This window comes from Rhineura floridana, chromosome 18 (genome assembly GCF_030035675.1).
Source record: "Rhineura floridana isolate rRhiFlo1 chromosome 18, rRhiFlo1.hap2, whole genome shotgun sequence".
Taxonomy (NCBI): domain Eukaryota; kingdom Metazoa; phylum Chordata; class Lepidosauria; order Squamata; family Rhineuridae; genus Rhineura; species Rhineura floridana.
The window spans coordinates 23,632,554-23,658,169 of NC_084497.1; the positions used below are offsets into that span (position 1 = coordinate 23,632,554).

The 25,616-nt window shown below is 44.0% G+C and overlaps 1 protein-coding gene across 2 annotated transcripts; it reads right to left on the minus strand.

Annotated features, from left to right (window-relative positions):
* Positions 1 to 12,270: 12,270 nt before the first annotated feature.
* TNFRSF4 (TNF receptor superfamily member 4) lies at positions 12,271 to 25,107 on the minus strand. Of its 2 annotated transcripts, none has more exons than XM_061601082.1 (7): positions 24,788 to 25,107; positions 21,964 to 22,086; positions 21,022 to 21,123; positions 19,645 to 19,711; positions 18,117 to 18,388; positions 16,512 to 16,643; positions 12,271 to 15,242 (listed from the first exon to the last, which is right to left on the minus strand). In XM_061601082.1, exons 1-7 carry the CDS (start codon positions 24,915 to 24,917, stop codon positions 15,169 to 15,171), a joined length of 900 nt encoding a protein of 299 aa, XP_061457066.1. In that variant the 5' UTR covers positions 24,918 to 25,107; the 3' UTR covers positions 12,271 to 15,168. The 2 variants fall into 2 exon arrangements, with proteins under 2 accessions (XP_061457066.1, XP_061457067.1); XM_061601083.1 differs by lacking the exon at positions 12,271 to 15,242 and adding an exon at positions 16,287 to 16,370.
* Positions 25,108 to 25,616: the final 509 nt, after the last annotated feature.

The following is a 25,616-nucleotide window of genomic DNA, read 5'->3' on the forward strand; positions in this document are numbered from 1 at the left end:
CATGTGCTGTGCTGACTTGTTTTAGCAGGGAGGAAGCAACAGTATTAAGACAGTTGATATAGTTCAGAGAATTACTTTAAATATGTTTGATTTACTTTGCAATCTTAGTGAAGTTCCTATAGTAAAACATTTTCTTTTGCTTCTGTTTCTGTGAATATGTGAAGTATAGCAACACTTTGCAATACTAAGAAAAGTCCAAAAACAATTGTGGAATAATTGCACTGACTATTGTGCAGAAATAGTTTCCAATGAGCATGAGGAGTGTCTCAGTTTGCACAAGATAAAATAGTGGGAGATGAAATATATTCTAGCAAAATTCAAGGGTTGCTCTATGTTTTTAATTGACCATGCCCACCGTTCCTTAAGTGGAGTAGCTTAAGCATAGCTAACTGAAAACATGCATCTTGGGCGGGCCAAGTTTGTGTTTTCCAACAGCTAGATTCATTGCTTAAGTAGCAACATATTGTAATCAGTCTGATTTTACATCAAACTGTAGTTTCAGATTCAACTGTTAATACACCCAAAATAGAAATAGAACATAACCTCCAGTTTGAAACACAAAAAGCTGCCTTCACCATCATATGACATTGACCAATGCAAGGTTTTGGAATTAATAAAAATAAATTTGACACAGATTTCTAGGGTGAATAATGAGAGAAATATAATTTTCTAGGTTAGATGCTCTGTAGAAACAGTAGTAACACAAGAAAGAAGCCAAGTAAGAAGAACACCAACAAACATAGAAAAATGTATTTCTCCATCTTTGGAGATGGCAGAAGTTGCCACCACTCACCATATGCTCAGAGGCACATGTTAGCCAATTCTTCCAAGCTACACAGGAAGTGGATTGGACTGTGAAAGACCAACCCAAATTGTGTTTGCATTTTTTACAAACTTGTAGGGCAGCATTAGTGAATTGCCTATTAGTGAATATTTATATTTATTTGCTGTGATATTTGTTACGTTACTGTTTTATGTTTTTTTTGTTATTAGGAAATTGTTTTTGCAATTGTTTTTGTGATGTATTTCTGTTCATCTTGTTTTAAGCTGACTTCAGCACATGTTTTGTGGAGAGGTGGCAGACAAATAAAATGATGAATGAATGAATGAGTGAATGTTGGTCGGTAGTTTTGACATGTACTGAGAGAACCTTTTTCCAGCCTTGCTGTAAACACAGCTTTAAGTGGGACAGAGCTCCCTCATCTGTTACCTGTGGGCACTGCAGCCAAATTAACATATTGATCCCCACCCACCCATCTTCCACAAAATTGCATGAATTCACCCTCCAAAAAACTAGTACTCAGGATCACCCAACAAAATGGATCAGAAGTAAGTTTAGGGCTCACAAAAGGATGTTGTTCTTCACCAGCTACAGAATTAAGTCACAGAAGGTTGTATCCAACTAGGTTTTGCTCACAGTAGACCCTCATTAACATTAATGGACCTTAATTTATTTATCTCCATTAACTTCTATGAGTCTACTTTGAATAGGACTAACATTGGCTACAACTCTTAGAATTCCCTTGCCCTCCATAGGGCCATAGAGGAAGAGGGGCGAATCAATGGCTGTTGGACATGCTAGTTGGATGGAACCTCCAGATTCAGATGCTGTATACATCTGAATACCAGTTGCTCTAGATTAAGAGCAGGAGAGGGCTATAGCCTTGAGATCCCGCTTGCAGGCTTCCTGTTGGGGCATCTGGTTGGCCACTGTGAGTACAGGATGCTGGAGTAGAGGAGTGTTTTGGTCTGATCTAGCAAGGTTCTTAAGGCTGCACTCCTAATGGCATGGAGGGGTAAATCTGAAGGCTTATCCAGTGCTCCCATTAGGAACAGTGGGAGGGAAAGATTTCTCCTGGGTTTGGGTGAGTGTGTGTGATGGAACCAGGAAGGTGTTTTATTCTTCACATCCAAGCCCTTTCCCAGTCTTCCCCTGGCTCTGATATCAGGTGCCATGGGATATTGGAGACAGGCTCCACATCCCCTGGCTCTGACATTGGGAGCCGCTGGATGTTGAAGACAGGCTCCACATCCCCTGGCTCCGACATTGGTAGAGCTTGGTCCATGGAAGTTTCAGCAGAGACATAGAGGGGATCACCAATGTATTCTGCGGCGCCTGGGACACGTGGCCGGGAATCGTTGGACAGCATCCTCAAATGCTGTTCAAGGCATACTTTGTTTGACTGGGACAATAATCTATCAGGACAAACTGTCTTCTTCCAGTTAATCACAACTCTGTGACATTATACCTTTGAGTGTTCCTGTCTCTGGTGTCTGGAGCTACTCACCACTATGTCTAAATGGAGCCTCCCTGTTCAGAAGCAATGTACCTTTGAATACAAGACGCTGGGGACAAACTATCAGGGAGGATGAATGAACTGTGGCCTTTATTTATGTACATCTATTGATTTATTTTAAAAAGCAGTTATATATTGACCTCTCGCAAAGGGGGGTGTATAGCAACATCAAAACATTTAAATGTCATATTCTATTTGGTACCCACTATATAAAACAACATTTGGCATGGAGCAATATTTCATATTTCTAACAGTGGCCCCCCTGAGAAAATCATTCACGGCTTTATGACTGCAGACGATGCCCTCTGCTTTTCTGGATGGGAGGTTTCCTATCATTTCAACCCAACAAAGAGTTTGTGTCTGTCAATCTGGTGAAGTTGAGGACATTATACATTATTCACTAAGCTGCCCCCTATACAAGTCCCCAAGGTTAAAATTCCTTTCCTACATCCTTCGCTCCTTGTCAAATAGACCTTCCCTGGAGCAGATACGTGTTCTGCTAGCAGGCAGTGATATATTTATAACTACTCAGGTGGCAAAAGTTGCTCTAGCTGCAGGAAAAGTAAGAGCTAGATACCAAAAACGCCTTGTGGGGTGAGTGGGATGTGCCTCAGGGCTATTATGACTGTAGTATTTAAACACTAAGACATGGAGTGGGTCAGGGTATCTTTCGCACGGGAGAGCAAATTGTATTTGAAATATATTGTTCCTTTACCGTATGTTGTTGAACTGTGCTTTGTTGAAATATGACTTGTATTTTAATATGTATTTTGTACTTTCTTTTTACATGTGTTTCATTGTGGTAGCCTATGGCTCTGAGCAATAAAGACTCATTTCGTTTCACATTTAAAAGCAATACAAAACAATCCATTAATAATGATTGGCTCCTCAAGAGATATTTGAAATAGCTGCCTGTCGGCACAAAAACATCTTCAAGAGATGCCTGGAAGTTGTGTGGATTCCTGTCGAATCTGTGCTAGGTTATGGAACTAGCGACACTGAATGCATGACTTCTGGTTGAGGCTGGTCAGGCCTCTGCAACGCAGGGGACAACTAACAGCACTCCTCCAGATGGTCTCAGCATCAGTCTGGGATATAAGGGCTATTTATTTCCACTACTACTACTACTACCACCTGCCCATCACCCAAAGGTCTCAAGGCAGGTTACAACAATTCTAAACACGTAATGAAGACCAGCTAAAAACAACTTCAACAACATCACAGAAAATAGGGTGCTCCTAAAAATACGTCAGGTGGTCCTAAAGGTATCCTGGGCCCAAATTGTTGGCAGGGCCTTTGCATAGCAGCACAAAAACCTTGAACCTGGCCCGGTAGCATATGGGCAGCCAGTGCAGATGTTTTCGCAGAGGTGTCACCAGTGCCGGCACAAGACATGTGCCTCACACTGATTGGACCTCTGCGCAGACTCTCTCTTCCCTCGTGATCTGTGTTAGGAGGCACGAGGGAAGAGGTGAATAGGCAGGGGGGGCCTGCTAGCGTCTGACTCTGAGAGGAAAAAATGGACGCCGGAGGAAAAAGCCAGGGCAAGGACAAGGAGGAGAAGGCAGCAGCAGAATGGCGAAGAGCTGTGGAGGTGAGTGACGATGATTTTTGTGTGTGTGTGTGCCCCGTTGTGTGTGTTTTTGGCTGGAGTCTCTGGTTTTGGGGGGGGGGCTCCGGCTTTCTGGCTACCACCCCTTACTCTCCGGACTCTCAGCTTCAATTAAAAAAAAAAGTAAGTTTCTAGGTGGTCTAATTCCCGAGATATACACCAAAACGTCAACCGCCCCCCCGCACAACTTTTTTTTAAACAGATCCATGCTCTAGCTACAACTCCCATCAGCCCAATCCAGTGGCCGTGCTGGCTGGGGCTGATGGGAGTTGTAGTTTAAAAAAGTAACTTTTCAAAGCTCTGGCTGTAACCCCGCCCTTTCATGATTGTAGCCAATGACGCCAGAGTTGTGACTTGTTGATCCAGGCATGCCTAGGCTGAACGTCAGAATATGGTGGCTTTGAGTTTTTTGCAGTTTGCGTAAGTAATATGGCTTAATTTTTTTCCCCTCTTCTGTCCAAGAGTCAGACCCTGGGCTATGAAATATGAAAGTATTTAATCCAATATCTGCTTTTCTGGGAGTAAAGCATGTACCTGGAGTAAACCCCATTGAACTCCATTAGGACTTGCTTTTGAGTAGACATGGTTAGGATTGTGCTGTAAATTAATGGGACTTGTGAGTAAACATAGTTCAGACTTGTGTTTTTTTAAAAAAATGAATGAAGTTTATTTATTTTTATTTATTTATTATTTGATTTATATCCTGCCCTTCCTCCCAGTAGGAGTCCAGGGCGGCAAACAAAAGCACTAAAAACACTTTAAAAATAATAAAAACAGACTTTAAAATATATTAAAACAAAACATCTTTAAAAACATTTTTAAAAGCTTTAAAAACATTTTTTTTAAGAAAAAGTTTAAAAACATATTAAAAAGCAATTTCAACACAGACGCAGACTGGGATAAGGTCTCAACTTAAAGGACTTGTTAAAAGAACAAGTTCCTTATCACTTGAGGCTGCAGTTTTCCCTGGTTGAGTAAGCCCCATTGAATACATTGGGACTTGCTTCTGAGTAAACAAACATAGGATTGCACTATAAATATCTTTACAGGTTATATAAATAAACATATTTTATAGTCATGCTTATATAAATATTTTCATAGAATCATAGAATAGTAGAGTTGGAAGGGGCCTATAAGGCCATCAAGTCCAACCCCCTGCTCAATGCAGGAATCCAAATCAAAGCATTTCCGACAGATGGCTGTCCAGCTGCCTCTTGAATGTCTCCAGTGTCGGAGATCCCACTACCTCTCTAGTAATTAGTTCCATTGTTGTATGGCTCTAACAGGAAGCTTTTCCTGATGTCCAGTCAAAATCTGGCTTCTTGCAACTTGAGCCCATTATTCTGTGTCCTGCACTCTGGGATCATCGAGAAGAGATCCCGGCCCTCCTCTGTGTGGCAACCTTTCAAGTACTTGAAGAGTGCTATCATATCTCCCCTCAGTCTTCTCTTCTCCAGGTTAAATATGCCCAGTTCCTTCAGTCTCTCCTCATAGGGCGTTGTTTCCAGTCCCCTGATCATCCTTGTTGCCCTCTTTTGAACCTGTTCCAGTTTGTCTGCATCCTTCTTGAAGTGCAGAGACCAGAACTGGACACAGCACTCAAGATGAGGCCTAACCAGTGCTGAATAGAGGGGAACTAATACTTCACATGATTTGGAAACTATACTTCTGTTAATGCAGCCTGATATAGCATTTGCCTTTTTTGCAGCCACATCACACTGTTGGCTCATATTCAGCTTGTGATCAACAACAATTCCAAGATCCTTCTTGCATGTTGTACTGCTGAGCCAAGTATCCCCCATCTTATAACTGTGCATTTGGTTTCTTTTTCCTAAGTGTAGAACTTTGCATTTATCCCTGTTGAATTTCATTCTGTTGTTTTCAGCCCAATGCTCCAGCCTATCAAGGTCCCTTTGAATTTTCTTTCTGTCTTCCACGGTATTAGCTATGCCCCCCAATTTTGTATCATCTGCAAATTTGATAAGCATGCTCTGTACCTCCTCATCCAAGTAGTTAATAAAAATGTTGAAGAGCACTGGGCCCAGGACCGAGCCCTGTGGTACCCCACTCATTACTTCCACCCAGTTTTGTCATGCTGTGTCCCTATAAGTATCCAATTGCATACTATGGTTGTACAATACTTCCTTTACATTTTAAGTATGCCTTGGTCATGGTTCTCCATTGTTTTCATCCTGAGGGGCAGATAGGCTGAGAAATGGTGAGTAGCCCATGGTCACCCACTACACTTTATGGCTTATTTCCATTTTGGAAAATTGATTAAAACAATTTACATGCAGGCAAAATTTATTAAGCGGATTCACACAATATGTGTAAAGCACATCCAACTCACATTTAAAGCGCATGACTTCCCCTAAAGAATTCTGGGAAGTGTCATTTCCCCCTCACAGTTATAGTTCTCACCACTCTTAACAAACTGCAGTTCCCATGATTCTGTGGTGGGATTCATGTGCTTCAAATGGGTGTTGAATGTGCTTTAAAGGAATGGTGTGGATCTGCCCTAGGTATGATGTTCATTCAAGAGTGAATTGAAAAGAACAATTTTAAAAGATACTTTATATAAATATAAATATATATAAATATATATATATACAGAAAGAAAGAAAGGACAGATGTAAAGGGGAGTATTTCTTTAGATGTTACCCTACTTTCCATTTTTGCTTTCTATTTGCTTCTAGCCCTATTCTGTCACTCTCCAGTACACATGAAGAAGGGGCAGTGAGGGCAACTCCCAAACCTGGGTGTTGCGCCTCCAAATTAGTTACTTAGAACTAGGTATGCCTTTCCTATCTACGATGTATTTTTATAAATGAAATAGCTTTTCTTATTTTACTAAGTCTTACGTCTCAGTGATCTCAGTGCAGGGTAAAAGCCTGCCACAAACACACACATTGGCACACACAAGCATCATAGACTGTTGACAATCTCTGCTAATATCTATACAAATGTACATAACATGCATCACCTGAACTCACATGATCTAGAGTTACCTTAGATCTTGCAAGATTTGCAAATGAGAAGCAATAGGGTTTTATATTAGTTCTGATTGTTTATTGGGCTATCATAGGTTATATGTTTTTTTCATTTTCTTTGGCAAAAACTCCAGCTTCAGTGGAATTTATGTGATGTGTTCTAATCATTTGAATTTGGCTAATGAATGCTTTATTCTTTCATCAGAACTTTAGCAGTAGTACTAAAATATTAATAAAAAAGAAAAGGGAAAGAAAAAATACTTTACATACATCATTCAGCTGTATTGCTAATTATAGATATAGATATAAAAGATAAACGGCATTTTGTCAAAAGTATTTTTGTCTACATTTTATACCTCATCCTTGGTTTTCCAAGCTTGGCATGGAATGCTTCTCATACAGAATTAATTTGAAATGCTGCATATTTATTATCATAATCATCATATTCAAAATAAAAAATATGTGTACCGCCTTCAAGTTGATTCCAACTTATGGTGACCCTGTGAATAGGGTTTTCATGAGGCTGAGAGGCAGTGACTGGCCCAAGGTCACCCAGTGAGCTTCATGGCTATGTGGGGATTTGAACCCTAGTCTCATTTTGTTCTCACAACAACCCTGTCAGATAGTAGGTTAGACTGGCCCAGGCAGGGTTATTCAGTGAGCAAAAATGATGCAAATAGAATCTCTTTTAATTGTGCTATCGACCTGCTTACTTCCACTCTGACTGGGGGATCTTGAAGCATGGGAAAGAGATGGGGGCACATCACAGCTGAAGTTCACCCATATAGGAGCATTATCTCTTGTTTATTACAGAGACGCCTGTTGCAGGTTTTGCTGCTGAGAGCAGCAGTCAGTTAGTGCGGCCACTTGAGTCACAGCTTGTTGATCCTGAGGAGGCAAAACTAGAAAGTGAGGTTCAGAAAGGAGGCCCTGTGCACGAGGAGGAGGAGGGCATGAAGCAGTGCCAGTTGCCCACAGCCACATCTGCAGAACAGCAAGTACCATGGTTTGGCTTTGAGAAAGCTTGTACACTTGTGAGCCAGAGTGGGAAAAATGTTGTTGTACGATGCAATTACTGCCTTCCAAGGATCAAAAATCTGAGATCAGCTGTTTCCTCCTCATCCAAAGTGAAGAAACATTTTGAGGTAAGCCTTTGTCATGCTGGTCCTCAAAGAGTGTCCATTGTCTATTTATGTTTAAATTGTGAAGTTCCTCTTCCATTTTTTCTTGGATTCATGCTTTGTTCTTCTTTCTCAGAGGGCACACCCTGAGAAGCTGAGAGCAATTGAAGAAGCAATAAAGGCAAGGAGATGTGGCCTTCCTGAACCAATGCATGACACCCCTCCTCCCAAAATGCTGAAGCAGCAGCAGACAACCCTTGAGAGGTGGGGATCTGGCAGGGAGCCTGTCACCCAGAGCAATCTCGACAGGAGAATCATTGATTTCATTGTAGAGGAGACATTACCACTTCAGACTGTGGACAAACCATCATTCATTAATCTGGTTCGCATTGGACTCCCCAAAGATCTCACCATCATATGTGCCAAGACTCTGAGAGACAGAATTGAGAAGAGAGCATGCCACATGAGAGAAACTCTTGCAAACCGAATGGGTGCTGTGGCATATATAGCAACCACTGCAGATTGTTGGACCAATGGCAAGAAGAGTTACTTTGGGGTAACAGCCCACTGGATCAACCCAACTACCCTGAAATGTGAGGTCGGGCCCTTGGCTTGTAAGCGTCTGAAGGGGCGCCATACATACGATGTCCTTTCAAAAGCACTGCATGATGTACATGTGCAGTACAGGATCCACAACAAAGTTATGTGCACTACTACAGACAATGGCTCCAACTTTGTGAAAGCGTTCAGAGTTTTCATGGCCAAAGAACCAGTGGAAGCTGCAGGCACCAGTGACGATGATGGTGATAACCAGGAGGAGGAGGAGGCTGAGGTGGAGTTTGTGCCTATCTGTGAGATCCTGGACACAGGACCTGAGGCAGAGGAAGAAGCTGCAGACTCAGGAGAGGATTTTGTTTTACCACCACACCAGAGATGTGCTAGCCACACCCTCAACCTTGTGGCAACACAAGACATAGAGGCCATGCTTTCTGACTCCTCCAAAAGTAGTCTTCTTGGTCCTTTCAAGGAACAGTTTCGTTCCTTGATGGGAAAGTGCAGCAAGTTGTGGTCCAAGCAGAACCAGTCAGCACAGATTGCTGAGTATATCCATGCGCAATGTGGTGTGTATCTGAAGGTACCGAATAAGACCAGGTGGAATTCCACCTTTGATGCGTTGAAGCAACTACATGAGCTCCTGTCAACTGTGCCACTAAAAATGCATGCCATAATGGACTGCTGCTCCTTGTCCAGGATCACAGCTGCTGAGATTGAAGTGGTACAGGAATACACAGAGATTATGGAGCCACTAGCCCAGTCCCTAGATATCCTGCAACGGCAGAACGGCATGTTCATGGGGTATTTGCTACCAATGCTCTGCAATCTGGACCGCAAGTTAGAAGGACTGGAAAACAAACCTGAGAGGTACACATACTGTTTTCAGCTGCTGAGAGGTGTGCGTGAAGCCCTAAGAAAGCGGTTTGCAGTTATCTGGGAGGACAAGAGGCTTCTTCTGGCAGCCTGCCTACACCCTCGCTTCAAACTAGATTGGTTGGAATCGTGTCAGGCCACCACCCATACCAACAAGTAAGAACATTAGGGAAGCCCTTTGGGTGGATTACTCCAAGGGAAATGTTGTCTCAAGGGAGGCATCAGAGGGCTTAAGGTGGTAGGCAGGGGCTGGGCCTTTTCTTCCTGGGGCTCCTCATCACAACCTTGGGTTGCTGCAGGTAATCCTTAAGGGTCTGCTGTGCTACCCCATGAGTGTGGTGACTTGGTCACCTTCCTACCTTCCATGTCATCATCCACAGGCTCAGGCTGGACCCTGAACCAGGGGACATGACAAGCATCAGGAAATGAAGAGCAGATGATGGTTTCCTAACATATATGTGTTAACATATCCTCTCTCTTTCTTAGATACACAATGGAAGCCTTGCTGAAAGCTGAAATAAAGATGGGTGTACTTAATGAGGACAGTGATCAGTCTTCAGATAAAGACCAGGAAGGAGATGACTTAGAAGATGACTTCTTTAACTTTCTGCCCCAGGGCAAGAAGTCAGCAGTGGACACTGCTGAGGAGGAACTGGTGAGGTACCTGAGGTCTCCCAGCAGGGAAGTGTCATCACTCCATGGCTTTCCACGTGTGCTGCGGTGTTTTTTGCAGCACAACACAGGCATGCCTTCAAGCGCCGCAGTAGACCGCCTGTTCAGTACTGGTGGCAACGTAATGACTGTAAAAAGACATTCCTTGTCTGACATGCTCTTTGAGCATCTTGTTCTTTTGAGACATAACAGAAACATATTATAAAAGCATTTCAAGTGTAAAATTTGATTTCAAGAGTTGGGGTATCTTCATTGCTTGGGGGGATGTGAGATTCTGTTATGCCATTATGTTAATCTTATGGATAATTTTTTTTATTCTACTACCCCGTGTGTGTGTGTTTATTTTTAATATTGTTTTAGGCTTCTTAGATGTGCAGCAGCCAAGGCCAGCACCTTGTAGGAGGTTTTTTAAAAAAGAAACTGAAATGTAATTGTAGTGATTACTTTTGAGAAAAAGTAAAGTAATCAGTTACTTTCAGAGCAATTGTAATCGTAACGGTAATTACTACTTTTTTGGGCCAAGTAATTGTAACTGTAATTTATTACTTTTTAAAAGTAATCTTCCAAGCTCTGGACATAGGTTTCCAGATGGAAGATGGTCACGATGAGGATTTGCTGGACGTGACGTCCACTTAGCTCGTTTGTCCCTTTTGCCCTGTACTCGTGCTTCTTCAAAGTCCATAGCACCTTTGATAATGGCCGACCTCCAATTGGGAACCTCATGGGCCAAGGCTTCCCAGTTCTCGATGCTTATGTTATATATTTTTTGTCTTGATTATATCATACATTTTGTATTTCATTGTGTATGGGCACTGACTTTTCTTTGTTGGGCATTTTTTTATTATTACATGAAAATACTTATAGGGATTTTATATTGATTGTTTACATACATATTAAATTTTTGATATTATTTTATAATTATGTATTTTATGTCTATACCTTAACTTTTTTTGGAGCACTGTGTTTGCGTTAAGGTAGATTTTAACTCTACAGATTTTGCAGCCCCACATACAGCACATTGTGGTAATCCAGCCTGGAGGTCACCAATGCATGGATGAGAGCAGCCAAGATAGCTTGATCCAGCAATATACAGTAGGCCTCTTAGGATGTTCTTAATCAAACTGAACACATTACCTGTTTTGGAACACTGTTCTGCAAAGAGCAACACTTCCTGGCATTGTGAGAAGAAGAAAAAAGTAAAAGAACAGGAAGAGAAATTATGCCAATGTAAGCACCCCTATGGCGGTGAAGTCCCTCGTCCTCACACAGGCGGATACGATTGACCACAGCAGGCTGAAAAAGGCGGCTTGGTAGCTATTTTAAGAGCCTGGAAGCTGGCAGGTCTCTTGCGTAGGCAGGCATGCCTGCTGAGCTTTTCTTTCCGCAAGGGGGAGGGAGACAAAGTGGCAAAGGAAGTCTCTCACCTCATGAAGCTGGCTGGCGGCTGCTCTCCGTCTGCCAAAAGGAAGGCCTTCTTCACATGGCCCATATTTGGAAATTCCTACCACAAGATGCCGCGATGGTGGCAGAACAAGAGGAAGGCAAAGGCTTCCTCTTGGAAACAGGGTGCTCAGCTGAGAACATCAGAAGAACCTGGCTGCTGGATCAGTCCAGTGGCCCATCCAGGCCAGCATTCTATTCTCACAGTGGCCAACCAGGTGCTCCAAATAGGAAGCCCGCGAGGACTTATACGCAAGAGCACTCGCCACATTTGTGATTCCTAGCAACTGGCATTCAGAGACATACTGCGTCTGACAGCGGAGTAAAACATAGCCATCGTGGCTAGTAGCCATGGGTAGCCTTCTCCTCCATTAATTTATCTAATCCTCTTTAAAGTCATACAACTTGGTGGCCATCATAACATCTCAAAGGGAGGGAATTCCATGGCTTAACTATGCTCTGTGTGCTGAATCTTCCAGTGTTCACGTCCACTGGATGTCACTGAGCTAACTTGGGGAAGGTCTGACCCAAACAAGGCTAGATTTATATCCTGGATTAATTAATCTGGATTAAAAACCAAAGCGGGGTAGCGTTACGTCATCATCACACAGGGAAACAGACATCACCGAATGCATAATATTTTTATTCGTTGCAATCTAACAGCCTAACATCTAAGTGTCCATTGCTACTGAAGTGCGATAGGTGGCATATCTGATGAAAAGCAATCCAGAACTATATCTACATAATGTGCATAAATTGGAAAAACAATTACAATGAATTTTCAAAATTCAACATGCTGAATTTGGCATGAGGACTGCCCACATGCAGGTTTTTTTTGTCAACTTCATTTTTATTATTTTATTTAATACATTTATTCGCTGCTGTTCCAAATGATGCATTTTACCATTGCAGTTTATATATAATATAATTGACTGCCTTCAAGTCAATCCTGACTTACGGCAACCCTATGAATAGGGTTTTCACTGTAAGTGGTATTCAGAGGGGGTTTACCATTGCCTTCCTCTGAGGCTGAGAGGCAGTGACTGGCCCAAGGTCACCCAGTGAGCTTCATGGCTGTGTGGGGATCCGAACCCTGGTCTCCCAGGTCGTAGTCCAACACTTTAACCACTACACCACACTGGCTCTCCATTGCAGTTTACAACACTTTAAAAAACTATTGACCCTTACAAGATATGAACAACATAATTACAATCATAATCAAGCAATAAACAGCATTCAAAATATATCACAGCTGGCCATTTTTTTTTAAAGAGGCAGTGGCCTACCAGAGCCTCAAATTAAAAATATCCTGAATGAAAACTTTTTTTCCCAGGGAGAGAGGCCTGATTGTATATCTCAGGGGAGAGAGTTGCATAATCGTGGGGCCACCACAGAAAAGCTACTGTCCCTTCTAACCACCAGCTTGATCCCCCTTCCTGGCGGGCGTATGAACAGGCCCCCTATAACTAATCTCAAATTTCTGGCAGGGTCATATGGATGCAAGTAGTTCATTACTCAATGAACCACTTACATCCATAAGACTCTGCCAGGGAGTCGATTCCATTAGGGCGAAAGGGACACCGCCCTACCAACTGCATTCTGCACTCTGTCAGCCCACACCTGCCTGTCTTCTTACTTACAACCAATCCAGAGGAGGGCAGGGGGCATGGCCCTGGTCGTCACTTTCCTCCTCCTCAGTCTCAGGGTTGCCCCTGTACAACTCATGAGTTGGCTCCGATCCACACCATACGTTTACATCACTCATGCCACTGTAACAGTTATGGTTTCTGCCAAAGAATCCTGGGAAGTGTGGCTTGTTAAGGGCTTGGGGAACTGTAGCTCTACAACAAACTACAGTTCCCAGAATTCTTTGGGGGGGAGGAAGCCATGACAGTTAAAGTTGCATAAGAGTGCTTTAAATGTATGGTGTGGATGTGACCTCAGTGGGCTGGTGGGCAGGGAGATAGAGCACTCTGCCCATGCTCTGGGATGAAACTCTCCAGCCTTCTTTTCGGCGCTAGTAAAATTTCTGCAGGGTAGTAACTTTTGTAGGGTTATTACAAGGCTGGTTTCAGAATGCCAAAACAAACAAACAGAAATAAGCACCTCTTACTTATATTCGTGCTTTTAAAATTCCCTATTTGAGACCGAAGCGAACGTTTCCAAAAAGAAACACTCTCAAAATTGCTGGGATTCACTCCGCTTAAAAATGCATCACTTCATAATGCATAACTTGGGTTGTCTCCAACTAAGTCCATCTCAGAGCAGACCCTTCGGAATTAACGGCCCTACGTTAGCCATGCCCATGGATGTCAATGGGTCTGCGCTGGGTAAGATGAGTACTGGGTACAACCCAGAACATTTCGGAATACACAGAGCGAGAGGTGCAAAAAACCACATGCAATTTGTTTGGCTTTCACATGTTTTATCTCCCCCCCCCCAAAAAAAAATAGTTAAAAGAGGTTGAACGCTTCTCCTCAAATACATATAGGAAACTTTGTACTGAATCAGAGCACTGGTCCATCTTGCCCAGTACTGACTGGAGATGCCGCGGATTGAACCTGGGACCTTCTGCATGCAAAGCAGTTGTCCTACCACTGAGCTACGGCCCTTTCCCAAGAGAATGCACAGAGTATCCTCTTGCACGTCACACGTGCAGGTGGAGTAACCGCTGCTTCCTGGCTGCATATATAAAACACCTAAAATAACAAGGTGCTGTACAAAAGAAAAATAAAAAACAGAGAAACAGATCCAAGATTGAGAACAGTCTGCGTCTGTGTTGGAATTGCTTTTTAATATGTTTTTAAACCTTTTTTTTAAAGATGTTTTAAAAGCTTTTTTTGAAAAAATGTTATGATGCTTTAAAGTGTTTTCAGTGCTTTTGTTTGCTGCCCTGGGCTCCTGCTGGGAGGAAGGCCGGGATATAAATCTAATAAATAATAGTAATAAACCTGTAATGTTGTGGTTCTGTACAATACTGACTGAAAATACAGCAAGCAACTCAAAAGTAAGATATGGCCCCCTAAAAATGTTGGAAGGAAACAGGTTAACATTAATCAATGTGTTTGCACACTATGGGGAGGGGTACTCAGTGCTAATCCTGCTCAGACTAGATCCACTGAAGTTGTTGGATATGACTAACTTAGGCTCACTCATTTCAATGGGTCTGCTCTTGAGTAGGACTTAGTTGAGTACAGACCATACTGCCTATGAGTTCTAGCCAAAGCTACTCTTACTCAGAGTAGACCCAGTGAATGCTAGACATGGCTAAAAAACATGAGAAGAGCCCTTGCTGGATCAAGCCAAACCTGTTTCAGCACTTTGGACAGTTCCATGAAAGCGCAGACTAAAACCTGGAGTGGATTCCACCGACATGGAACCACCAGCCGCCAACTGAACCAACAATATTTGGAGGGCCACAGATTCCTGGCATTGCTTTTGGGTATGAATAAAAGGAACAAGAGCCGTTAGGGAGGACAAGAGAGGAAAGGGAAGAGGAGCAGGGTCAAATCAGGAGAAAGAAAACCATCTCGAAGGCAATCTCGAAGCCCATAAAGTATAAATGTTTGGCTCAGAAGTCAAAATTCTGTTTTTTTTCTCCACGAACATCAGTTTTGCACAAGGCTGGATTTGCAGTCAGCTTGCTCCTCCTGGATAGGAATTCGGTAACTGCTTCTTCCGTCTGAAAGGGGGAGGGGGGAAGAGAGAGAATCGCAAAGATGGAGGAGGAGAGGACAGGTAATATATGTGCCTGCTGGCAGAGAGCGTCCTGTTTCTAAAACTGGAGGCGGTCATCATGGAATTCGGGCCATCTGATCTAGATCAGGGTTGGGGAACATTTGGCCCTTCAGGTGCCATTGGATTCCGGGTCACATCAATCCCAGGCAGGAGGCCCAACGGTCAAAGATGGCAGGAGGCACGGCCCAGGGACATCTGGAGGACGCCAGGTTTGGCAAGCAGGGTCTACACCACTGTCCGTCAACCCTTGGGTCCCCCAGACGTTGCTGGCCTACAACTCCCCTCCTCCTTGGCCGTTGGCTAAGCTGGCTGGGGCTGATGGGAGCTGCAGTCCGACAACATCTGGGGGACCCAAGGTTGAAGGAGAGTGGTCTAGAAAGCTTGCAATGAGCGTCCACAGATAAAAGTTTAGAGATCACTGGCACTGCCAAAGAAAACGAGGCCCCAAAACTTTAATTAAAGCATTCAGAAACAAGTAGGGTGGGGGACCATTTTGTGCCCAAGAGTTAAAAATTCCCTTCTGAGCTACATGATAGTCAAAAGGGGGAAGGGCAATTAATATAAAGATTACCTTTGTACAGCAGGGTAGTTTCTACACACACACACAAACACACACACCCCTCTGTCCTCCAGGCATGAACAGAGTTCAAGAGCACTTTCTAGCCAGGCGAAAACATCCAAGGAACCCAGCCCACCTCCCCATCTGGTGCACCTGCCACCTCCCACCACATCACCATGGCTGCTAGATCCAGGGTTCATATCCATCATCCTTTATCCTTGTTATGGACATACTGCCTCTCCCTATATGTACCAACCTGGATGCTGCGCTTGGCATCGGAGGCCTTTCTTCATGTGCCCCCTTTGAAGGAGGTGCAGAGAATGGAAATACGAGAATGGGCCTTCTCGGTGGTGGCCCCCACGCTTGTGGAGCACTCTCTCCAGGGAGGTATGCCTGGCGCCATCCTTATTCGTCTTTAGGTGTCAGACAAAAAACATTTCTCCCAGGCATTGGGTTCTTAATTTTGGAAGTCTTTTGGAAGGTGTCTGCTGTGTAGCCTTCCTGCTTCACCGCCTGATGTTGTTGTTTTTAAGTTTTTATTTTTTTAAAAAAAAATTTTTTACTTTGCTTTTTTAATTTTTTATTGACTGTAAGTCACTTTGAGTGCCATAAGTGTGCACAAAAGTGACTAAGAAACAAATAAATAAATCATACCTTCCAGGGGCATCCTTGATAGGACTTCAGATCTTGCCTTCATCTTCTTGGCTTCCCAACAAAAAAGGAAATGGATTAAGCTCCCCGAAATAAGTAGCAGGACGACGCTGACGGAGATAACCAATGCAAGCACTAAAAGGCAGAGGAACACAGTCTCAGGTTCTACCTGGGGGGTGGGGAGAATTTTCCGCATCCATTGCATTAAGCATTCGCTAGAGTTGCCTCAGCTCTCCAAAACATACCTTTGAGCCGTGCAGAGATTTTCCAAACATCCCAAGGGGGGAAAAAAGGAAGGGAAGATTTAAATGGGGGGGAAAGCAGCATAACCATGACTTAAGTCCCATTTGGGGGGGGGAATTCAATGATAGTCCTACTCAGAGTAGACCCATTAGCATGCATGGGCACAGCTGACTTAGACTCATTAATTTCAATAGGTCTGTTCTGAGTAGGGCTTAGTCGAATACAGCCCGTTGATTTCGATCTGCACTTTGGTCTCAAAGTCCCATCTTTGGTGTGTCTACTCAGAAGTAAGTCCCATTGAGAATTGCTCTCTGGTAAGCAGGGATCAGATTGCAGCTTCGGGGTCATCTCCAGTGCTAGTCCTACTCAGAGTAGACTCACTGAAATTACTGGCCATGACTCACCTCCTCTCATCAACTGCGGTGGATCGACTCTGAATAGGACGTAGTTGGACACAACCACTGTGTGTTTGGGGTTTGATGCATCCACCAAGCAATTTATATATTCATGTTAAGCCAAAATTGAGCCCACAGATCAATAAAAGCAGGAGGTACCAAGCTTTTTAGGCCTGCAGGCACATTTGGATTGTTGAATGACTGCTGTGGACTTCACCCCTGCTGGTCGCTTCTCTTTCACTTCCCCAGATGAGTTCCCCCAGCCCCCAAGAGAAAGACAGAAAGTGCATGCGCGCGCGCACACACACACTTTTCCAAAGGAGTTGGGTAAAAGTTGGGCCCAACAGAATTAACCTGAGCCTTGAAAAGTACATAGAGCTGAACAAGGAAGTGGGAAAGAGTGCCACTTTTCCAACTTCCTCCTTCAGCTCTGTGTCATTTTCAAGGGAGAAAAGGGCAACTACTCTCACCAACCGATGACCAACAGAGGTGTGGGGGTGGCCCCGAGGCTTTGTGAGCATCAGGTAAAGACCCCCAAGGGCACCATTGTGCTCACGGGTGCCACCCTGGAAGGAGTGGAAGAAGAGAAATTGGTTGATCCGTATGGCAAAGGCCACATCCACACTAGACATTTAGAGCACTATGATACCACTCTAAGCGGTCATGGCTTTCCCCAAGGAATCCTGAGAACGGTTGTTTGTGAAGAGCACTGAGAGTTGTGAGGAACCCCCAATGCCCCTCACAGAGCTGCGATCCTCCAGGAAATTCCTTGGGAATAGGAATGGATTGTTAAACAAAACTGGGAATTGTGGGAGAATTGGGGACTTCTAAGAAATCTTAGCACCCTTAACCTACCGTTCCCAGGATTCTTTGGGGGAAGACATGGCTGTTGAAAGTGGTATGATAGTGGTTTAGAGGTCTGGTTCAGCCAAATTGTGAGCCCCCCCTCTGGGTTTACACATTTCCTTACTCTGGTTCTCGGTTCCTGGGGCTCTGGTTACACCTGGCACTCTGGTTACACCTGGCACTCTGGTTACACCTGGCACTCTGGTTACACCTGGCACTCTGGTTACACCTGTCCCCATCCCCTTTGGGTGAGTGGCCAAATCAGCGTGTGCAGGAGTGGGTGTCGTAGGTGATACGCCACGCCCCCGTTCTGGGCTGGAGGAAAACATGACGAAGCAGATCACGTCCTGTTCTTTGCTTCCAGGAAGTTGAAACGTTTTGCCTTCTGCAGTGCAGCTATGTTGATAAGCAAACAAAGAGAACAACTTTTATTTTTTTTAAAAAAAAAATTAGGATATTTTAGGCCTCATCTATATTGGCATTCCACCAGCTTTGGGAGATGCATCTGTTGACACAGGCATTCCTTTGATCCCTGGACCCAAGTCTCCTGTTTCAACTGCTGTGGTGTTTTCATGGGATTGTTGGGTTGCAGTGTGGTGTAGTGGTTAAGGTGCTGGACTATGACCCGAGAGACCAGGGTTTGAATCCCCACACACCCATGAAGCTCACTGGGTGGCCTTGGGCCAGTCACTGCCTCTCAGCCTCAGGGAGGCAATGGTAAATCCCCTCTGAATACCACTTACCATGAAAACCCTATTCGTAGGGTTGCCATAAGTCACAATCGACGTGAAGGCAGTCCATTTCATTTTTTTCATAGTTTCATTAGAGATGTTGACATTTTCATGTTTTAAAATGCAGGGGTGGGGAGCCTTTGCCCCTCTGGATGTTATTGAACAACAGTTCCCAGCATTCCTGGCCATTGGCCCCACTTGCTATTGTTCAGTTGTTAGGAGCTGTTGTTCAGCTGTTGTTCTGTTGTTAAGAGACCTCCCATTCCCCTCCCAGAGCCACAATTCCCAGGGTGGTTTAATAATCCATCCCTCTTCCCAGGGAACTCTGGAGATTGTAGCTCTAACAGGGTGTCTTGGATTCCTGCATTGAGCAGGGGGACGGACTTGATGGCCTTATAGGCCCCTTCCAACTCTACTATTCTATGATTCTTCTAATAACTCTCAGCAGCCTTAACAAATGACAGTTCCCAGAATGCACTGGGGGGGGAGCCATGACTGTTTAAAGTGGTATGAGACTGCCTTAAATGTATAGTGCAGATGGGCCTTAGTCATGTCCCTTAACTTAAAGGAGTCTACTCAAGAATCGGATTAGCATTAAATCCCAACCACAGGTCATCTAGAAATCTGTGATACTGTAAAGATATTAAAAACTTAACCCAAAGCATCCTTGCATAACGAGGCATGAGTCAGTGGTGAACTCCAGTCATAGGTTCCTTTTGAGTCATACAAGCTACAAAGCAACACCGTTCCACATGTGCATATCCATTTCTCGCAATGCGCCAGTCATCACCTGCCCGTATACATTGTGTCTGGGTTTTATAATTACGTATTGTGTAACTGATTTTATGTGAACCGCTTGGAAGACATACGGTATATAAATCAATTGACGATGACAACAATGATTCGCTGGGCCATACTTACTTTCTCCAAGGCTGACACTCTTCATCTCCCCCTTTGGAAAAATGCCCACTGGGACAGGGTTTACATACTGAAATGATAAGAAACAATGTTCTTTTTCTCTTTCTCTTTTAAAAGCAAACTGATGAGACAATACTGGAACAGCAGCGATCATTGCTGGCCGTTGACGCGATCCACTGGTGAGACCTGCTGACCCCACTGCTATAAATGTGAAGGCCCTTGCTGTTTACAATTGGAAGAACGTGGCGAAGGTTAGAGCACCTTGGTCAGCGCTAGAGATGGAAAGAGCTGTCAGTTTCGGTTCTCTTCATTCCTCATTCTTTCTGATCTTAAAGTAAGTTCTCCACATTTCTGCAGCAATTAATTTTTTTAAAAAAAAAATCCCCCAGCATTTTAGTGTGAATTTCTCCTAACAAACACATTTTTTTTGTCAGCCGTTTTGAGTTGTGTACACATTTTTTGCAAGCCGTTTCTCATCCTCTAATGCATTTTTGTGTGCCGTTTTCACTCCTGTGTTCATTTTTATGCGCACTTTCCCCAAACACAGGCATCTTTGTAAACATTTTTGGCTGCGAACTGCATTGCAAAATTCAAGGACGTGTGGATTTCAAAGGATGGCTGTGTTTCGGTTCTCAAGTTGTTTCAGAGAGCATGGATTTGGTAAGAGTCAGCTTGAAATGCGAACTGAATCGATATTCTTGCCCATTCCTAGTCAATGCTAGGAACGGTGGAGAAATTAGATTCAGTTCGCATTTAAAGGCGAGCCGATGAAATCTGCACTTTCCAAAACAATATGCAAATCGAAACCCAGCCGTCTTTCAAGATTTGCACTTCTCCAAGTTCTCTAGCCATGAAAGGTGTAAAAAAAAAAAAGGCATAGCCTACGATAAAGCATACACAGAAGTGCATATATTAGGGAAAATAACATACAAACATTCATTACGTTAGGGAAAATTGCTTTGCAATAAGTGAGTACATTAGGTTAAAAATTGCATACAGATGTGTGTACCTTAGGATAAATTTGCTGATGGATTTTCATAAGGACTTAAAAAAAAAACCAATGTGGAAATGCAGAAAACTGAACTTAAGATTGCAGAGAAACCATAAGGGGCCGCCCATCCACAGTTAGCACTAAAAAAGCACGTGGTTGCTGATTGGCTAGCTGCCCTTGCTGATTTCAGTACAGTCCACATTCAAACCAGGTAACCAGTCAGCAAACACGTGCTTAAATGATGCAAATCTGGGGGTGCTCTTCTATTGCCACCCCCTTGTGGTTCTTGACAAAGGAAGGATTTTCCCTCCTCCCCCCCAAGTGTTTTCCACTAGCAATGTACTTGACAGGCCACCCCCCCTCCAGCTTTCAGAAAAATCAGTACTCACTCTTTTCACTGAACTCTCCCCTGCCTGGAGAATAGCCGGGGCGGCATTCACAGACTGTATCAGATGTCTTTTTACATGACTCCTTCTCTCGGAGGCCTTTGTCTGGGAAAACATAAAGCAGACGAAACAAGAAACTGAGATGAGATCTGCCAACAAGCTCAGCTTCAATGATCTGAATGACATTCCTTAGCTACTGTTACGCAGAATGCTGGTCAAGTTCCCATAGGAAGCTGCCTTATACCAGGTCAGACCATCGGTCCATCTACCTCAGTGTTGTCTACACTGACTGGCAGCAGCTCTCCTAGATTTCAGGCAGGGAGGCTATCCCAGTCCTACCTGGAGGTGTTGGGGACTGAACCTGGGGCTTTTTGCATGCAAAGCAGATGCTCTGCCACTAAGCTGTGGCCCTTACCATGCCTTATGCCTTAATGCACATGCTCAATGATTACTCAGACATGCACACTAGCAGCAAGACAGCAGACTGACTTGGACAGGGAGGCACAGATGACGAGGAAATTCCACCACCACCACGCACAGCTTGGGAGCTTCTACTAGTCCACCATCAGTGGATACTGGCCCACGAAGGCTATATTCTCCCTCCACTGCCAGAAGCAGTGTGCCTCCAAATACCAGTTGCTGGGAATCACCAGCGGAGAGAGTTGCTGCTGTGCTCAAGTCCCACTTGCGGGCTTCCCAGGGGGGCACCTGGTTGGCCACTGTGAGAACAGGATGCTGGTCTAGATGGGCCATTGGCCTGATGTACTAGCAGGCTCTTCTTATGTTCTTCACTGGTTGTAATGCACAGAACTAGTTCCACAATTCTAACTGGGATGCCATAGAAAGATTTATTGCGGGGTACTGCATTACAGAAGGGTCTCGCCTCAGTTTGTTTCATCCAATGGAAAAGGGATTTGATGGCCTCCCTTGTGAATTGGGCCTTACCTTTGTCACAGATGGTGCAACGCTTGCACCGGGATACGGTGTAGTGCTCGTTATAGTACTGATCATCACACAACTCACAGGTTGTTTGCGTAGACGCCTTGCAACGCTGCGCCAACTCCTCTCCTAAAGAAAAGAAAACTGTATGCTGAGACGGGATTGAGGGGGGTGACACTGGTGAAAACAAACCCCAAGTGTTTGCAATGTGACATTTCTAGGGCAGCAACATTTTATTTATGATTGTCCACCCAGGCTAGAATTTGGTGCCTGAGTTTGCTTGCTTTCCTCTTCCCTCGCCATCCCTTTTTCCTTTTGTGTCACATCATGTCTTTTTAAAACAACAACAACTGTAAGCCCATGAGCAGGGACTGTGTTCATTTTTATACTGATGTGTAAGCTCCTCTTGGAGCTCTTCTGGATATACAGTGAGGTATGCTTTGAACAAATAAATAATAAATATTTATTACATCCCATCCTTCTTCCAAGAAACTCAAGGCAGTGTGCATAGTTCCTCCTCCCCTTTTATCCTCTCAAAAACCATGTGTGGTAAGTTAGGCTGAGACAGAGACTGTCTCGAAGTCATTCTTTTGAGCAGACTTTGAACTTGGTTCCACTTAGCCATCATAGCAAATAGCCACCTTAGAAGCCTGTCTTCCACCAAAACATGTCGACCTCTGTGAAGCCCATCTTGTGGCCATGTTGGAAGAAGCTATTTCCTTTCGTCAAGTGTAGTCCTGAAGACTTGCTTCCTCTTTGTCTTAAACTGCTTTTAGTTGTTATTTTAGTTGTTCCATACTTTAACTGTTTTAAAACACTAATCTTTCCTGCTTTAGAGTTGCATCTGACTTAGACTCTGAGTAGACCCACTGAAATCAGTGGACCTCTAAGCTAGCATAAGAAGAGCCCTGCTGGATCAGACCTGTGGCCCATCTGGTCCAGGGTACCGTTCTCAGAGTGGCCAACTAGATGCCCCAACGGGAAGATGGTGGTTTTGTGGCTTGTAGTTACACTCCAAATGAATTTTAGGTTGTTCATGTGCTGTGAGTAGAGATGGAATGATCTGCCAGGTTCAGTTCTCTAAGATTCTTATTTTTCTGATCTGAAATTCAGTTCTGCAGCAATTCAGGTGTGTTTGTTTAACAAAAATTTTCCAGCATTTTAGTGCAAATTTCTCCCGATAAACGCATTTTTATCAGCGGTTTTGACTAATCAGAGCATTTTTGCAAGCAATTTCTCCTAACAGAATGCATTCTTGTATGATATCTTCACTAATATATACATTTCCTCTTAATATATGCATTCTTGTAAACATTGGTTCGAGAACTGCATTGCCAAATTCAGAATTCCGAAGGATGGCTGTGTTTTGGCTCTCCTTTTGTTTCAAGTAAGCGCAGATTTCACAAATTCAGCTTTCGGTGCAAACTGAATTGAATTTCTCCCCCACCCCTAAGCTGTGAGCTGCAGTAGGAAGGTTAATCCCCAAAAGGTGACCTAAAAGTACCTTTACAAATAAACCAAATAGCTGTTTCTCTCGCTGGGTTCTTCCAGGCTGTCACTATTTTGGGGCGGGATTCAATCACATATGGGCAAATTCAGGTTGTGAAATTAGAGATGACTTGGAAGCCTTGCATGACAAACCCTCAAAAAAAATTAATTCCAGGGTTTTTGCGATGTGTCTGGAAAGTGCACTAGAAAGTGTGGGATAAACATTGGCTCAGTGTTTAACCACCCCACACAGATATGAGAAAGAACTACTCAATAAACAGCCAGCATTGTCTAATCCTGTGGTTCTCCAACACCACCCACCCACCCCCATGGACTACCTGAGAATCCCTGCGGATCTTGGCAGACCACCTAACATTTTTTCTGTCTGTTGTAGCGATTGTAACGCTCTGTGCTATACGAGGTACGATTTTCAGTTGTATTTTTCCTTGCTTCTTTCTTTGATGATGTCAGACAATTTGCATCCCACACAATTCAGATGGTAACACAGTAGGATGAAATGGAAATGGACTGCCTTCAAGTCGATCCCGGCTTATGGCGACCCTACGAATAGGGTTTTCATGGCAAGTGGTATTCAGAGGCGGTTTACCATTGCCTTCCTCTGAGAGGCAGTGACTGGCCCAAGGTCACCCAGTGAGCTTCGTGGCTGTGTGGGGATTCGAACCCTGGTCTCCCAGGTCGTAGTCTGACACCTTAACCACTACACCATGCTGGCTCTCAGTAAGATACAACTTGAGAAATAAAAAAAGCAAGAAAAATACAAATAAAAACCAAAGACAAATCTGGAAAGTGATGGATGAGCCACTTCCTGTTGCCAACCACAAACCCATGGGCGTGCCGTGGACCACCTGAATGAGGCTCAAGGGCCTCCGTTTGGGAACGCCTGGCTTAATCTCTCCACGAACAAATCAGGATGAATGTTCAACAAACAGGCTATCTGAAAGCAACCAATTATTCTCTTGCTCTCTCCCATTCACTCTCACACAGCATTTGACCTAAACCACAACTGCGAGATCTGTGGCCCTCTAGATGTTGATGGAATGACAACTCTTGATGAGTGGTTCAAGCTGGCTGGGGCTTGCAGTCCAACAACATCTGGAAGACCATCGGATCCTCCAGCCTTGTGTTGCTCCTGAGCCATTTCTTCTCCCATAAACAAGTTTCTAGTCCTTATGGCTACCGACACTGGGTCCTGGGATGTTGTTGGGCTGCACGTCCATCACCCCTGACCATTGGCCAAGCTGGCTGGAGGCTGATGGGAGCCCAACAGCCCGGAGACAGCAGGGGATTGGCTCTCTACATTCTAGTTAAGCGGCAAGTTTACCTGCTGGACATTTTTTGCAGCACTTCACGTTCTCCAATGGATATTCATTCCAGGTGCACGTTAAGCCCCACGTGCTTTGCACTAGCAAAGCGAAGGCAAAAACAGCGGCGAACCCCAAGGCACGTTTCATTGCTCAGCCCCAGCGTGGCTGCGCCAGTCCCCAACTTCATCAAATGAAAACAGAGAAAGAAAGGTGTGCAGTCTCCAGGTTGGCAATTTCAGCAATGAAAAGAGAATCTGGACAGGCTGGAAGCTCCCAGCTTTAAGAGAACCACCTTTTCTTTTCTCTCTCTTTTTGAATGGTTGAGACAAAAAACAATTCCCCGCTTCTGAGTCAGCACCTACTCATTCCGTTTAGACGACAAGAGAGAGATTGTCAGCGATTTTCTCTCTTGCTCTCATCAGCTCCAGTCGCAGTGGGTAGCTGCTGACGTGCGTAGTGTTCGGACTAACCCAAGTTAGTCACATTCACTAATGTTAATGGTTCTACTCTGAGTCGCACTACCACTGAATGCAACCCATTATTGTGTGGCGAGGATTTACAATCCCACCCCACGATAATAAGACCCTAGGAGAGAAAGCCTTGCGTTGGGTTTTTCAGCTGTGCTGCTTGCAAAACCTCATATTAAAAGCCATCAAATGTGGCTTGGCTAAAAATGAAACCAAGCACTAAGCCAGGAACAGGGAAGTTGCGGGTGGCTCTAGCTGCAGTAAAATTCCATAGTCGGATGTTATGAAGCTAAAATGTGTCTTCGAAGAGTTAGAAATGCATCTTAAAATTGTAAATGTTTTCCATTTTGACACATGGATGGGCAAGGCCGAAATGTGC